Genomic DNA, 16,003 nt, shown 5'->3' on the forward strand with positions numbered 1-16,003 from the left:
TCTTCTGGATACTAATCTGTAACTGGTTAATGTAGCAATGAGTGCAGTAGCTGTGGAGTGTGGAATTTCATGAATGTGGGAGATTTCAATTAGAGTATTTAATTATTCAATTTAACTGTTGAGTTCTATTGGACCATTTGTTTTTATTTCTGGTGTAAACAAGTGGTATAAAGCATCTTTGGTATAAAGTGGTACACAACTAGTGCTTAGATTGTGAGACTGATTAGGTAATGAGCTAGAACTGGTGAAGTGAAGTCAGCCGAGATAGTGTGAGGCCAGGGAATTTAAATCTGTAGTTTCGCTAAATTGCAGTTTGTTTTCATACAGTGCCCATTGAGAGCATTGCTACAGGATGTGATCTCTGCTTAAGGGGTTGTGGTGAAGTTATATATTTAAATAATTTAGTTTATTAAAGGAAGGTATGGCGGGGAATGTGTTGCAGCTGTTGTATGTGGGAGCTGATGAAGACCATTGTGATCCATGATAATCTCATCTGCATTAAATGTATTCCATCCCCTATTCTGTCATAGATGAGGTCCTCATACATGGCTCATCGGTTCCCAACAGCTCCACTCTTGCTCTCCTCCCCCCCCCCTCCCCCAGTCACAACAGGGATAGTCCCCCAAGTCCCCAATATTCACCCCATCAGCCGTCACATACACTTGATAATCCTCCAACATTTTCGCCACCTCCAACACTCTCAGTCTGAAGAAGGGTCTTGACCCAAAACGTCACCTATTCCTTTTCTCCAGAGATACTGCGTGACCCACGTGTTGTCGAGAATCAATCGATACCCACCCTATTTACCTTATATCAGATTTAAATCGGAATTGTTACTTTTTTGCATATTTTCATTCATTTATTCTATATCTCTCTACATCATCGTCTATATCCCTCATTTCCCTTTTCCGTGACTTTCAGTCTGAAGAAGGGTCTCGACATGAAACGTCACCCATTCCTTCTCTCCAGAGATGCTGCCTGTCCCACTGAGTTACTCCAGCATTTTGAGTCTATCTTCAGTTTAAACCAGCATCTGCAGTTCCTTCCTACCAGTGATGGAAATGGGTTTTAGGAACTAGAGGTACGCTAAGGTCCATGAGGCTGAGGTTGGGAAGGATGGGGGAGGGAAGTGTTTTTTATGTGCAGTCATACCCATGTAAGAGTGCAAGAATGCATAACTTGTTTATTGTCTATTTTTAATACAGTTTATTGTGTATTATATGTCATAGCTGTTTTCTTGCATCTCTCTCTATCTCTCTTTCTGTGTTGGCTCTAACCATCGTCTGCTTCGGTGAGGGAAGCAGGTTGGTGATTGGTCACAACGCCCCTTGGAGACTGTGTCTGAATGGCCACCGAGTGACCAACACATTATGTGATTGGACACAATGCCCTTGGAGACAGCGGCTGATTGGACGGGAGGAGACCGATTTGTTGATTGGACGGGAATTTTAAGGGAAGTTGGTCGGTGATTAGACACAACCCCCTTAGAGACAGCGGTTGATTGGTCACCAAATAATCTGGCACAAAAAATTGACAAATAGGAAAACAAAAAAAATCAGAATTCTGATTTAAATCTGATATAAGGTACATAGGGTGGGTATCGATTGATTCTAGACAACAGATTAAAAAAAATAATCTAACCCCATTAATTCACTCAAGGTGTATTATGATGTGTTCTACAGTATGAAGAGTACAGCAAAACTTGCACTTCCAGAGTGGTCTATCGTGTTGTTTCTTCAGCGGACCACGGATTAATTTTAAAAGCAAAACATAAAGTGCTGGAGAACTCAGCAGGTCAGGCTGGATCTATGGAGGGTCCGAAGAAGGGTATCGACCCAAAATGTCACCTATTCATTCTCTCCAGAGATGCTGCCTGTCCCGCTGAGTTACTCTAGCATTTTGTGTCTATCTATGGAGGGAATGGCTAGGCGACGTTTAGGGTCGGGTCCCTTCCTCGGGCATTTTTTAAGCGGTTGGGAAAGATCGAAAATTTCACGTATTTATATATGTTGTTAAGAATATAACTAGTCGCGTGGGAGAAAATTCCATGAACCATTATTGCCACATACATACCCAAAGTAGAAATGTAGAAAGTTACAGTGTAAAAAGTAGATATTACGAGCTTTGCAGTCTCCTTGTACCAATCAAACGCCAAATTCAAAATTCTATATTTTGAAAATGGGCAAAGCAAAAAGTAGCATGTTCTCTAGAAAGATTTATCCTAAAATAACTGATCGGAAGGGTGTGATTTTCAGTCAGGACGTCTGTATCATTCAGTCTGTGAGGTCCGTATCATTCAGTCTCACGGTCCCGAGCCCTTCTCTATTACCCCTCTACTTAAAAACAAAGTGTCAATATCTATTCAAGGTCTACTAATCCACCCGTAGCTTCAGTTGCACATATAGCTGAAGAGATTTGGCGCTCGGGCAACGCTATGAATTTATATGAATTTTAAAATCCTATACGTTTAAATCGTTCAAAAGCTGCAACCACAACGTGGTAAATAACACTAAATAAAACTGAAGCAAATAAAGGCAAACAGAAGAACTAAACTTGAAGGAGATAGAGAAAACACCATGCAGATTTTTTAATTTTTTATCACATAACATCCCTAAATGACGGGTACAAATTAATAAACAACGTGGGTGGACAAAAATGCTGGAGAAACTCAGTGGTTGAGATGCTGCCTCACCCGCTGAGTTTCTCCAGCATTTTTGTCTACCTTCGATTGTTCCAGCATTTGCAGTTCCTTCTTAAAATAAAGTGGGTGAATGACTATACCTGCACACCAGGAAGAAGCCTGTGCTCGCAGTCCGGAGCCCTTAATGACAGTAAGTTTTAAGAAATACTCCCGTGAATTTTATTCAAAGGAACGCTGCGTCATTAATACTTGGTCAAAACACAATTACATTTACTGAGAAATGTGGATCGATGTATTGATGACGCATTGTATAACTACGTGTTAACTACTGGTTGTTAACAAGTGCTAACAGTGGTAGTTAACAAATCGTTTTCGTCTCAAGGGCAGTGCAGCGGTGACTCGTAACAATTATCCATGATCGTTTTTCTTTTAAATCCGTATTTAAGATCTCTCCCTTCTACTACAGAAATTGGACATAAACTGGAAACTGAAAAGTAGGGGAACGCTGTCCCCCTGCGTATCCCCCCCTCCCCCATTTCCATCACTGCTTCCTACACAATATACACGTTTTGTTCTTGAGATGCTGCTTGACCAGCTGTGTTCTTCCAGCATTTTTGCTTTCTAATTCAGATTCCAGCATTTGTAGTCCCTTTTGTCTTTATATTAGAATGTTGAGAAATTCAGAAGGGAACTGGCTATTTTAGATTTATGAAGGGATGAATTGATGATCTGATAGAATCATTATCATCTTGTGATAGATATTTACATAAAGATTGCAAGTGACTTATTTAAATCTGAAACTAGAGTCATAAATCTAAATAAAGCGAACTGGAAGTGTGAGGCATCGATTATATATCGTGAATAGGGAAGCTACATTAAAGGCAAAGTTAACATTTTGTAGAAATGCATAATTTATCACACGGCGGAAATGCATATGGTGAAGAAGGCTGTCAAAGGGCACAGCAGGATGTGGGTCAGTTATGGGCAGGGAAACAGTGGAATTTAATCTGGGCAAAGGTGAAGTGTTAAACTCTCGGAGGTCAAATGTAAGAGGAAAATATACAGTTAGTGGCAGGACCTTTAACAACATTGTTGCACAGAAGGATCTTGGGGTCCAAATCTATAGATGCCTGAAAATGGCAATACAAGTAGATAATGTGATAAAGGAGGCATATGATATGCCTGCCTTAATTGGTTGCAGCATTGTGTATAAGAATCATGACATTACATTGGAGCTTCCTAATGTATGTGGTACTGTTTGCCCCATTACAGGGAGGATGTCCAGATTTTGGGGACAGTGTGGAAGATGTTTACCAGGACAGTGGCTGAACAAGAATGTATTAGCCACAGTACAGGGTGGATAAACTTGGATTGTTTTCTCTGCAGCGTCGGAGACCGAGGGGAGATCTAATAGAAGTATAACAAATTATAAGAGGCATAAATAGAGAGCAAGTCTTAAAGTAAGAAAGACTTGTGGCGCAAGTTTTTTTCAAAGTGGTAGGTGTTGGAATATGTGGGTGGTTGAAGTAGATATGATGGTGATGTTTAAGAAGCTTTTAGATGTGAATATGCAAGGAATGGATAGATATGGATCATGTGCAGGCATAATGGATTAGCTTAATTTGGCACCATGTTCGACACTGACATTGTGGATTAAAGAGCCTGTCCCTGATATATACTGTTCTATGTTCCATATCTCTTTACTGTCATGTTTTATTTGCTACAAAGTCATACAATGATGGTTAACAGGAGAAGTTTGAAATAGCATTGCATCAAAGAAACAGACTTTTTGAGGATGTAATAACTGCAACAAACCTCTTTTATGAGGATGTAACAACCAGAATAAATAAGACAGAAGCAGTGGATATGGTGAAATTGGACTTTCAGAAAGTCTTCAATAAAATGCCAACAAAATATTAGTAGACAAAATAGTACATGCATTGGGGTAATTGACATATGGGTTAATTTAAAAAAAACATAGTGCTGGAGTAACTTAGCAGGTCAGGCAACATCTCTGGAGGACATGGACAGACAATGCTTCTGGCTGGGACCCTTCCTCAGTGTTTGTATGATTAATGATGGTTAGCAGACAGTAAATGGAGAATAGGAATAACCCAGTCTTTTTTTTTACTTGAGGGGCTGTGACCAAAGGGGTACCCTGAATCTGTTCATAATATTTATCAATTTTTTGGATGGGGGGAAATGTGTAATATATTCACAGTGCTGATAAAACAAAGATGCGTGGCTTGCGAGTTGTGCAAAGGATGCAAGGAGGCTTTGAGTGACATGGCCAGGCTGAGATCAGGTGGGGACAAGGCAGGTGAAATATAACATGGAAAAATACAAGGTCCTTCCTGTTAGAAAGAAATTGAAAATCAGAGCTTTGTAAATAATGAAAGATTGAATTGTATTGATGATGTTCAAGAGGAGTTGGTGTCCTTGTACTTGAAAGGTACACTATACAAAAGGTATGTAGGCCATTGTTGAAAGATGATTTGAGTAAAAAAGACGTATTTCTGCCATTATACAGCTCCTGGAATATTATGGATATGTCTGATGCCGCTAACAAAAGGAAAGGTATACTTGTAGTAACAAGAGCACAATAAAGGTTCATCAGATTGGTTCCTGAGATGCAGATGGTTAGCCATTGAGTAGACCTCAGCAGACAGCGTCTGTGCCTTCCTGAGAGGTGAAACATACAAATCTTTCATGGAGTTTGCAGCGTAGATGTGGGTACTTACTCCCAGAGTATTGTGTCCAGAACCAGAAGTTAGAGTCTCAAAATAAGAGGGCAACTATTCATGATTAGGTTATATAGTTTATAGGGTCATGGGAACAGGCCCTTCAGCTCAATTAGTCAAGCCAACAAGATGCCCTATCTAAGCTAGTCCCATTTACCTGTGGTTTCCCTCTAGACCTTTCCTAACCATATACCTGTCCAAATGTATTTTAAATGTTGTCCAAATGTTTTTTTTATTGAACCTGTCTCAACTACTCCCTCTGGAATCTCGTTCCATATACCCACCACTCTGTGTGGATCTCAGCTTTCTATTAAATCTTTCCATTCTCATTCTAATTTTATGCACTCTAGGTCTTGATTCCCCGTCCCTGGGAAAAACAGTGTGTCTGTCTATTCCCCTCATGATTTGAAATGTGTCTATAAGATCTCCCCTCAGCCACCTACACCCCAAGGAACAAAGTCATAGCCTGTCAAATCTCTTCTTAAAGCCCAGCCCATTGAGTACTGGCAACATCCCCATAATTCTTCTCTGCACTCTTTCCAGCTTAATGGCATATTGCATCTCAATACATAATGTGTCTCAACATGGCCACCACCAAAAGCTGCTCCGCTAGTGCCTGCCTTCCTTTTATATACGAGATGAGAAGAAGATGACGAGACTGTGATGAGAAGTAATATCTTCAGCCATGGGCTGATGAATGTTTGGAAATTTCCTCCTGTAAGAATGGAGGCTCCGTTGTGGAGTATAGTCAACAGAAAGAGCAATAGCCTCTTGAATATTCAGGGAATAATGGGACATGGGTTTCATGTACAAAAATGGTGCTGAGGTCAAATTTCATCCAATATCCTCTTGAATGATGAAACAAGTGTGAGAGACCAAATGATCTTCTCCGGCTCAGATTATATTCTTATCCAGAGTGCTATTTCATCCAAACTTTAGGTGGTTTTGAATGGCGGAGAGGTGCAATCAATTGTGAAGAAGGGGGACAAATAATGTAATGAAATGAACCTAATAGAATGAGAATAGAAATGTCAGGTTGGGTTTGTACAGGGTCTTTAACTAAGCTAATTGTGATGGAAAATTGCAGACAGAAGTTGGATGCTTGATGGCAAGTGAACCAGGAACAGTTACCACTCTGTAGTTTATTAATAGAAGGAGAACCACAACTAGGATGGAAAACAATTACTCACAGTTAACCTGCATCAATAAAGTGCAATAGTAAGGTCCAGAACAAATCTGAAGTGGAAACTAATATTTAGAGTTCAAAGAAGTAAGGAAACAAGGTTTGCTTGAAATTATTTTTGTAAGAGTAAACTAATCAGGAAGCTGTAGCTGTGGCTAATTGTGAATATATACCTAAAGGTTTTCCAGTTTGTACAAACGATTCATTTGTTTCTAAAATTTCCTCCAATATTAAATAATTCTAAATATTTTTGTAAATGGAGGAAAAGTTGCAAATTGCTGAAATGTTTGTATGTATTGGGGAAATATCTGATTCGAACCCAAATAGGCCAGATCTAGGGTCGCTCTATCTACAGCAGCTGCCTACAACTACTGCCTACAGTGGGGGCAAAGTGAGAACTGGAGCAAACAAGTCTCCTACCTGCCCTCCCCTCCACCCAAACTTGCAATATGCCTGGCCCGAAAGAAGTGAAACTGCAGCTGCCCTGGAGACTTAACTCATAAAAATACATAACCGCTCATTCACTGACTGATTGCATGTTAATGCAATAACAAGACAAGCAAACAAGGGGAAGGAAAGCAACACAGGAGTGGAGAATGGAGGACGACAATTTCTACCTTTTCTCCTGTACGTCTCAAAACAATTCTACGAACCTCTGGACTCGTAAGATTCCTCTTGAGATTCCAGTGCACAGGTAGCCATATGGTATCTTGGTGCAGAGTACATTGCACTTATTGATTTACCCTCACAGTAGAGTAAGCAACATGTCAATATTTGTGTGTAGGAAGGTTCTCAACTTGAAACATCACCCATTCCTTCTCTCCAGGGTTGCTGCCTGTCCCGCAGAGTTACTCTATCATTTTATGTCTATCTTGTGTCAATATCAGTACTATTTCCACTTTTCCTTGCAACCTCAACGGCAAACCAAACTTTTCATCCTTTACGCATATTTAGTAAGTCAAATCTTTTCCGTGTCAAATCGCAGTATTCCCACTCCAGCAAACGTTCAAACCTTGTGGTTGCTCCACAAGAGGTCCAGTGCAATGATGCATTACAGAACCATGCTTGCTTTGCACCATGTGCCTGCTGCCTTAGCTGGCTTCAACTAGAATGCCAATAGGGAACCATAATTTCCCTTTATATACTCCAACTGGGGAAATTATAAATAAAATATGCCATAAACCACTCTAGCCTATTAAAATTGTTAGCATTGGGTACCAGCTATTTGGGTCCCATAGACCAATAACCCATAGAAGGCCTACATAAAGTTGCTCCATGTTTTCGGAGTGAACCCAAGAGTCGGGTGTCATCCTCAGAGGAATGGATAAAATGAAAAATAAAACAACCATAGGAGAAAATTGCTCTGTATTCAGAGGCCCAGACAACCCGTAGAATTCCAAATGGAACAAACAAGTGATATTATTGAGTCAATTTTCCTTTTTTTAGTCTCCCTTACTTAAGCATGATTACTTTACTGCTGACCTGATTTGTATACCTCAAATAGCAAGCACCCCATGCCAGCGATAATTACTAGGTTATCTCCTCCTTTACTGGTCCAGTGGCAATCACAACTATTTACCCTTTCTGTAATTTGATTGATGATTGTAGTGATTGATTTCTCTCCCCTTCCTTCATTCCTCATTCCCTAGATTATTGCTGTGCACATCCACATACATAGCACCCTTCCTGTTTGAAATGGTCAAGTTTGGTCCTCAATGTGCCTTGAATGCCCAGTTAACAGCCGTCATTCTTCATAATATAATGGACTGTACCTCGAAGGCAACATTCCAGAGTGAAGCTTGGTGAGAAGTGTCTCTGTTTGTCTGTAGTCATGACATTTTCTTCACGACTGCCTTCTATTCTCAGGAAGTGCAACAGTGTAATTTTTACTTCTCCCATGTAGTATTTTTACTTCACCAGTTAATTTCACACTCCAATGCATGCTTAAAAGCATCCCAAGCTATTTCTTATGGGAATCAATTTTGAACTGTGTAACAGAATTAAATTGTTAGTATCTCATGCAGTTCACCAAGATCATTGTCGAGGAACTATACTGAGAAAACATCGTCCTTAAGCATTCCTACAGCCATTCAACTGTTGATTTGTTTTTAATTAACAGAGCCTTCGTTTCTCAGTTGCTCGGAAGAGGTAATTTACCAGATACTTCAGGTCAGCACAGGCATTCAATGAGCTCTCACAACGTAGGTTCAATTCTGACCTGCAATGAGTTAGCACATTCTTCCTGTGACCACATGGGCTTCCTCTGCGTGCTCTGGTTTCCTCCCACATCCAAAAGATGTGGGTTGGTAGGTTAATTGGCCACTGAAATGTTCCCCTAATGCATAGATGTGTGATGGAATCTGAGGGGAATGTGGGGAGAATGAAGAATGGGACTAATGTAGGATTAATGTAAATGCATGCTTAATGGTCAATGTGAACTCAGTGGGCCTAAGGACCTGTTTTCATACTAATGCCTGTATGAAAATGAGAATCCTTTTTCTTCTTTCAAACTGGCATTCTTTTAGCTATTGCATTTTGCAAATGCATATTGACAGTCTGTTTGACCGAATATTATTCCAGAGCACTGCATCCAAGAATAATCCTCTCCTGTGGGTCAATTAAGGTTAATCTGCACTGATAAATGAATTAAATTTGAAGCAACCATGAGACAATTATTTCTTTCTTTCTTTCCCCTGTCAGAATTCCTCATTAGCTGGAGAATGTTACACAAGAAGCTAAACTTCAATTTATTCTTTGAAGCAAGTTCTCCCACCCCAGTTTCCAGTTACTGGAACAGACAGGCAAAGCCACCTTATCAATTAAATGGGGTGGGTCAGACACTAACATTTCCCATGGTCCACAAATGTTGCATCTTACCCAGGGATTGAACAAAGGAAAACTGCAGCATTCAAAAGCTTTTCTTTTTAATGCATGCCACTACATCAATAGCTAACACCTATTTGGTCTTCAATTTGCAGTGTCAAACTGGGGCTTTAACTTTTTTTTTTAAATCACATACGTAGAATAAGCTATTCCCCATTGTCCAACTATTTCTTTCACAGTGCTAAACCCTTCACTGCTGAATAAATCAAATTGCTGTTTGCTAATAGGGTTAAGGTTCAGACACGCTAAATGAATAATGGAAACATTTCCATTTTTATTTTTGTGTGCTTCTCAAGTGAAGTGTAGGATGACTAATACTACTCAATGGATCATCAAGGGGATCATCTCAATAAATAGACAACTAGCCTTGAATATGTGTTGGCATATATTTCCACTTGCATGTCAGATGCACATATACATTTAGACAAGTTTAGATAGCGGTGTTTCAGGTTCTGATGATGGATATTTCAAATTGCAATTTGAAATGATAATATACAAACAGATACATTTATGATAATCGTTGCTGGTTAAGAGCAAGCATAATTTATGAAATTACATATCCTAATCTGAATATAGCAATAAGGGATTTGGAATGGCATGAAAATTGTCTGCAATTAATTAAACTCCTTTGCCCATTACTTAAATTTTTTTTTTTAAACTAAATAACAGACAGATCTCCTATGTAAATGAGGGCTTGATGGTCAGCATGAACTGAAGGCACTGAATCTGTGCTGTATTTCTCTGTGACACTCTATAAATAGATACAAATGCTCAGACAAACACATTGCATAACATAATTTCCAGACCCTCTTTCTGAATAGTTGACTTACTCAGGAATGCCATCCAGGTGTTGGTGGAAAAGGCCAGCAGACTGAAAGACATCACTTTCACCAAAACCCCCAGTTTGGCCAGAGTCATTTCTTCAATGCATCGTAACATCATTGGAAAGAGTCCAATCAAAACAGCTCCCTATAGAGGAATAGTGTCATGAGTAGTGCTGATTTTTCAAAGCCTAATACACTTTAAAAAAATAAAGTAAGCATGGCATTTAAACCAAATTGAAAATATCACTATCCAAAAAATGGACCCCTTCTCATTGCATTTAAATTTTATCCATAATGCACAATACATCATAGAAACATAGAAAATAGGTGCAGGAGGAAGCCATTCGCACCTTCGAGCCAGCACCGCCATTCATTGTGATCATGGCTGATCGTCCACAATCAATAATGCGGGCCTGCCTTCTCCCCATATCCCTTGATTCCACTAGCCCCAAGAGCTCTATCTAACTCTCTCTTAAATCCATCGTGATTTGGCCTCCACTGCCTTCTGCGGGGCAGGGAATTCCACAAATTCACAACTCTCTGGGTGAAAAGGTTTTTTCTCACCTCAGTCTTAAATGGCCTCCCCTTTATTCTAAGACTGTGGCCCCTGGTTCTGGACTCGCCCAACATTGGGAACATTTTTCCTGCATCTAGCTTGCCCACTCCTTTTATAATTTTATATGTTTCTATAAGATTCCCCCTCATCCTTCTAAACTCCAGTGAATACAAGCCTAGTCTTTTCAATCTTTCTTCATATAACAGTCCCGCCATCCCAGGGATCAATCTCATAAACCTATGCTGCACTGCCTCAATCACAAGGATGAACAGTTGGGAGCTGGTGACCAGGCGGTGATAATTATATGAGAATTTGTAGCCATTTGAACTGCAGCCAAACTAGAGACTTCACTCAGGAGTGGGTCGCAGCTCCCCAGCCGATGGGACCTGTTCCTGCTTCTTTGAAGGAGGCGCCGCCCACCCCAGTGAGTGAGCAAACGCGGAGCCAACCCGTTATATGAGTGGGAGCATTTTCTCAGTCAGACTTTGTCGACTGTTGGGGGTGGGGGATCAGGGAGAGAGAGAGAGAGAGAGAGCTGGCGATGCCGCACAGACAGAACAGTTTAATAACGACCCATTAAAATCGGCCCTTCGGCCACTCGGCAACCTGGGTTGATCTGATCTGACAGCCCTCTCGCTAGCTCGCTGTGTGCCCGATCCTAATGCACACCCTCCACAAAAACGTTGGGCTTCGGGTAACACCTGCACAAAGAGCCTCCGCTAACAAGTGCTGGTGAACTGTGCTGGTCAACGTGCACTGGGCGAGATGGCTGGGGGAAACGCACCGCAACCACTGCAAACTTGGAACAGCACAGACCCCCCACTTAATCTAGCGAATACTAAAGGGCAGGCATTTCGCAGTTAAATGAATTATATCGGATTGGCGGCTCCTTGAGATAGATATATATATCTCAAACGCTGGTTTATTTTTCTGTTCACTGATAAAACTGTGACAGCAATAAAATGTCAATCTGGCAGAATTTCATTCATTTTCCTTTATGAATGCTGCATGTGGATTTCATATGCACACAGCGATAACTGACCAATTTGCCTACTTCAATTAAAATGATAAAAGACACTTCTGAACAATGTCACAAAAATAATGCCCTTCATCTAGGCCAGGGTGAACAAGGGGAAGTTTCTTTCCCTGAAGGATATTAATGACAAGCTATTATTAGCTTTTTGTTCCAATTTTATTTAATTATTATTTGCAAGACACCATGTGGCGTTCATACTCATTTTCCAGATCAATGTCTCAGACTTGTAGCTACAACAACAGTAACTTAACTACTGTCCTATTGTACTGACTGAAGCTGAAACACTCAAGAAAAAGTCCTACTAATAAAAAATCAATTTGTTCATACAATTGTCTGGAATATATTCTAAATGCTCAAACTTTCTTCGGTAAGCCAGAGATCTCCAACTAATAACACCGTTTAATATTTCATCAAGAATGAGAAGATTTCCAATGTAATTCCATTTTATACTGTGAAATCAATCGAACCCTAACCCAGAGGCAAGTATGAGCATCAAGTTTGTACATATCCTCAAACACATCACTGTAACCTGCCAAAGCTCCTGCCACTGTATCCATCAGAAACTCTTGGCATCGGTCATGAAACTGATTATCCATCTGATTGCCATCCTGTACTTCAATCAATTAGTGCAAACTTAACTCGATTAAAAGCTTCACTAAACTTTTATAACTTATGGGCAGGGCCTCAGATGGAGTAATGTGTCCAGTTCTTGGCATCATACTCTAGGAAAGCAGTACTAGGAAGAGTCTACAGAAGAGCTTTACATAAATTATACGAGAGAAGCAGTTCAGTTCCATAGAACTATACTGTAAGTAGTCATAAAGCCATGTAGCACAGAAGTAGTCGTATGGCCCACCGAGTCCATATTGACCATCAACCCCCATCCATACATATCTTATTCTGTTCTCCCCACACTCCTATCAACCACCATTCATCTATGCACTTAGAGCAATTTACTATGGCCAATTAACCTAGTCAACTGCATATCATTGAGGCTTTGTAGGAAACCCACGTGATTACGAGAAGAACGTGCGAACTCCACTCAGACAGCACCAGAGGTCAAGATTGAACCCAGATCACTGGAGCTGTGGGACAACAGCACTACCAGCTGTGCTTCGGTGTTGCCAAATAATTAAGGATCAAAGAGAGCTGAGTGGAGATTTAATATCATTTAAGGGCTTTGAGGGCAGATAGGAAAAACTGGTTGCACCAGCAGGTTGGACAATAACCAAAGTCATTAAAGCAAAATAGCAAAAGAATCAGGAGTATTGTGTTTTGAAAAGTGCAGAGCAAGTTTTAATCAAGAATTCACTCCCTCAAAGGACAATGAAAGTGGGTAGAATCGCAACTGTATAAAGAGAACTATCACACACTTTAAAGAAAACTGTCTGAAATGCTAAGTGTAAAGAAAAGGGATGTGTGATTAATTGGAGAGTACATTCAAAGAGGTGATACATGTATAATAGATTTAATAGTCACCTTCTGTGCTGTAAAAATCACAGAAGAATCTATTATAACCTCCAGGAAAGCCATTATCTGGAGAATGAATCAAGGCTCAGCCTACTTGTTGAGTGGGTTCACCTTCCTCATCATCCAGTGACACTCCTCCATTGTCCAGCTTCCCAGAGCTAGTTCCACATGAGATTAGTTTAGTTTAGTTTACAGATACAGTGCAGGAACAGGCCCTTCGGCCCACTGAGCCAGCACTAACCATCAATCACCTATATACTAGCTTTAACCTATACACTAGCGATTATTTACAGAAGCCTATTAATCTACAACCCCCCCCCCCTGCATGTCTTTGGAGCGTAGGAGGAAACCGGAGCGCCCGGAGAAAACCCATGTGACTTGGATAAGCTGGGTGAATGGGCAAATGCATGCCAGATGCAGTATAATGTGGATAAATGTGAGGTTATCCACTTTGGCGGCAAAAACAGGAAAGTGGACTATTACCTGAATGGTGGCCGATTAGGAAAAGGGGAGTTGCAACGAGACCTGGGTGTCATGGTACACCAGTCATTGAAAGTAGGCATGCAGGTGCAGCAGGCAGTGAAGAAAGCGAATGGTATGTTAGCATTCATAGCAAAAGGATTTGAGTATAGGAGCAGGGAGGTTCTACAGCAGTTGTACAGGGTCTTGGTGAGACCACACCTGGAGTATTGCGTACAGTTTTGGTCTCCAAATCTGAGGAAGGACATTCTTGCCATGGAGGGAGTACAGAGAAGGTTCACCAGACTGATTCCTGGGATGTCAGGACTTTCATATGAAGAAAGACTGGATAGACTCGGATTGTACTCGCTATAATTTAGAAGATTGAGGGGGGATCTTATAGAAACTTACAAAATTCTTAAGGGGTTGGACAGGCTAGATGCAGGAAGATTGTTCCCGATGTTGGGGAAGTCCAGAACAAGGGGTCACAGTTTAAGGATAAGGGGGAAATCTTTTAGGACTGAGATGAGAAAAACAATTTTTCTCAATTTTTACACAGAGAGTGGTGAATCTCTGGAAATCTCTGCCACAGAATATAGTTGAGGCCAGAATATAGTTTTCGGCACGGACTAGAGGGGTCGAGATGGCCTGTTTCCGTGCTGTACTTGTTATATGGTTATATAGTTCATTGGCTACATTTAAGAGGGAGTTAGATGTGGCCCTTGTGGCTAAAGGGATCGGGGGTATGGTGAGAAAGCAGGTACAGGATACTGAGTTGGATGGTCAGCCATGATCATATTGAATGGCGGTGCAGGCTCGAAGGGCCGAATGGCCTACTCCTGCACCTATTTTCCATGTTCCTATGTTTCTATGTGGTTACAAGGAGAACTTAAAAACTCCATACAGACAGCACCTGTAGTTAGGATCGAACCCGCTGCAAATGCTCCAAATCTGAAACAGAAACAGAAAATGCACTCAGAAGTTCAGGCAGCATCTGTGGAGAGAGAAACAGAGTCAATGATTTAGGTAAATGACTCTTCATCAGGACTACATCTTTCAATATTTTTGTAACATCGTATTATGTCTAGACTTTCTTGACTTTTCATCACATCAAAGAATCATGGAGTCATAGAGTCATAGAGTGATACAGTGTGGAAACAGGCTCTTCGGCCCAACTTGCCCACACCGGCCAACATGTCCTAGCTACATTAGTCCCACCTGCTTGCGTTTGATCCATATCCCTTCAAACCTGTCCTATCCACGTACCTGTCTTTTTAAAAAATGTTGGGATAGTCCCTGCCTCAACTACCTCCTCTGGCAGCTTGTTCCATACACCCACCACCCTTTGAGTGAAAAAAGTACCCCTCAGATTCTTATTAAATCTTTCCCCCTTCACCTTAAACCTATGCCCTCTGGTCCTCTATTCATCTACTCTGGGAAAGAGACTCTGTGCATCTACTCAATCTATTCCTCTCATGATTTTATACGCAATTAAAACATTTCTATAAAACTAGGACGAACAGTTTTGAAACTTGAGAGGAAAAGTAGAATCTTTAGAAATATTTTTCTCCCCCCCCCCCACTCAACCCTTTAAACCTCTATAAAAGTCATAATGTCTCCATGCAACTTAGTCCTTACTTCCAATTTGTTCTTTATCAATATGCTATTAAACTTTGACATACTATATACCCTTTAAAAATTAGGCAGATTAATGACTGGAACATTAGATTTTCAATCAATCGTTGAGCTGGCTGGAATCGATGAATTCACTTGCTCTGCTACTTTCTCATCAGAACGCAGGACACAGCAATTGTTAATCTATCGATAATTATTCATTCATAGTATCATGATCCTTACTTTTTTTTTTAAACTGCTGGTTCAACATATTTTAATTGCAAAGATCAGGTTAACACAACTCTTCTGCTCAAAAAGAAAAACCACTAGATTAGTGTCACAACACAAGTTCAGAGGGACACATTGCTGCCTGTACCTGTTCTATGGCAAAGCTATCCAGTCAGTCCTCTCTTTCCCCAAAGCCACATTTTTGTTTTCTTTCAAGTATTTACCGCTTTCCTTTCAAGCATTACCTTACCGATGGCAACAATTTGCTATGTAAAGTTCTGCTGCTTCCTATCATAGAGAGTCATAGAGTGATACAGAGTGGAAACAGGCCCTTCATCCCAACTTGCCCACACCGGCCAACAATGGCC

The 16,003-nt window shown here is 40.6% G+C and overlaps 1 protein-coding gene across 1 annotated transcript in view; it reads right to left on the reverse strand.

Annotated features, from left to right (window-relative positions):
* The window catches only part of LOC116976495 (solute carrier family 46 member 3-like), a 97,529-nt gene that overhangs the window by 42,332 nt on the left and 39,194 nt on the right, over positions 1-16,003 (reverse strand). The window contains exon 4 of the mRNA XM_033026386.1: positions 10,279-10,417. Within this exon, the coding sequence (XP_032882277.1) occupies positions 10,279-10,417 (139 nt within the window). The remainder of the gene's footprint in view (positions 1-10,278; positions 10,418-16,003) is intronic.

The sequence above is a fragment of the Amblyraja radiata genome, chromosome 8, assembly GCF_010909765.2.
Source record: "Amblyraja radiata isolate CabotCenter1 chromosome 8, sAmbRad1.1.pri, whole genome shotgun sequence".
NCBI lineage: Eukaryota > Metazoa > Chordata > Chondrichthyes > Rajiformes > Rajidae > Amblyraja > Amblyraja radiata.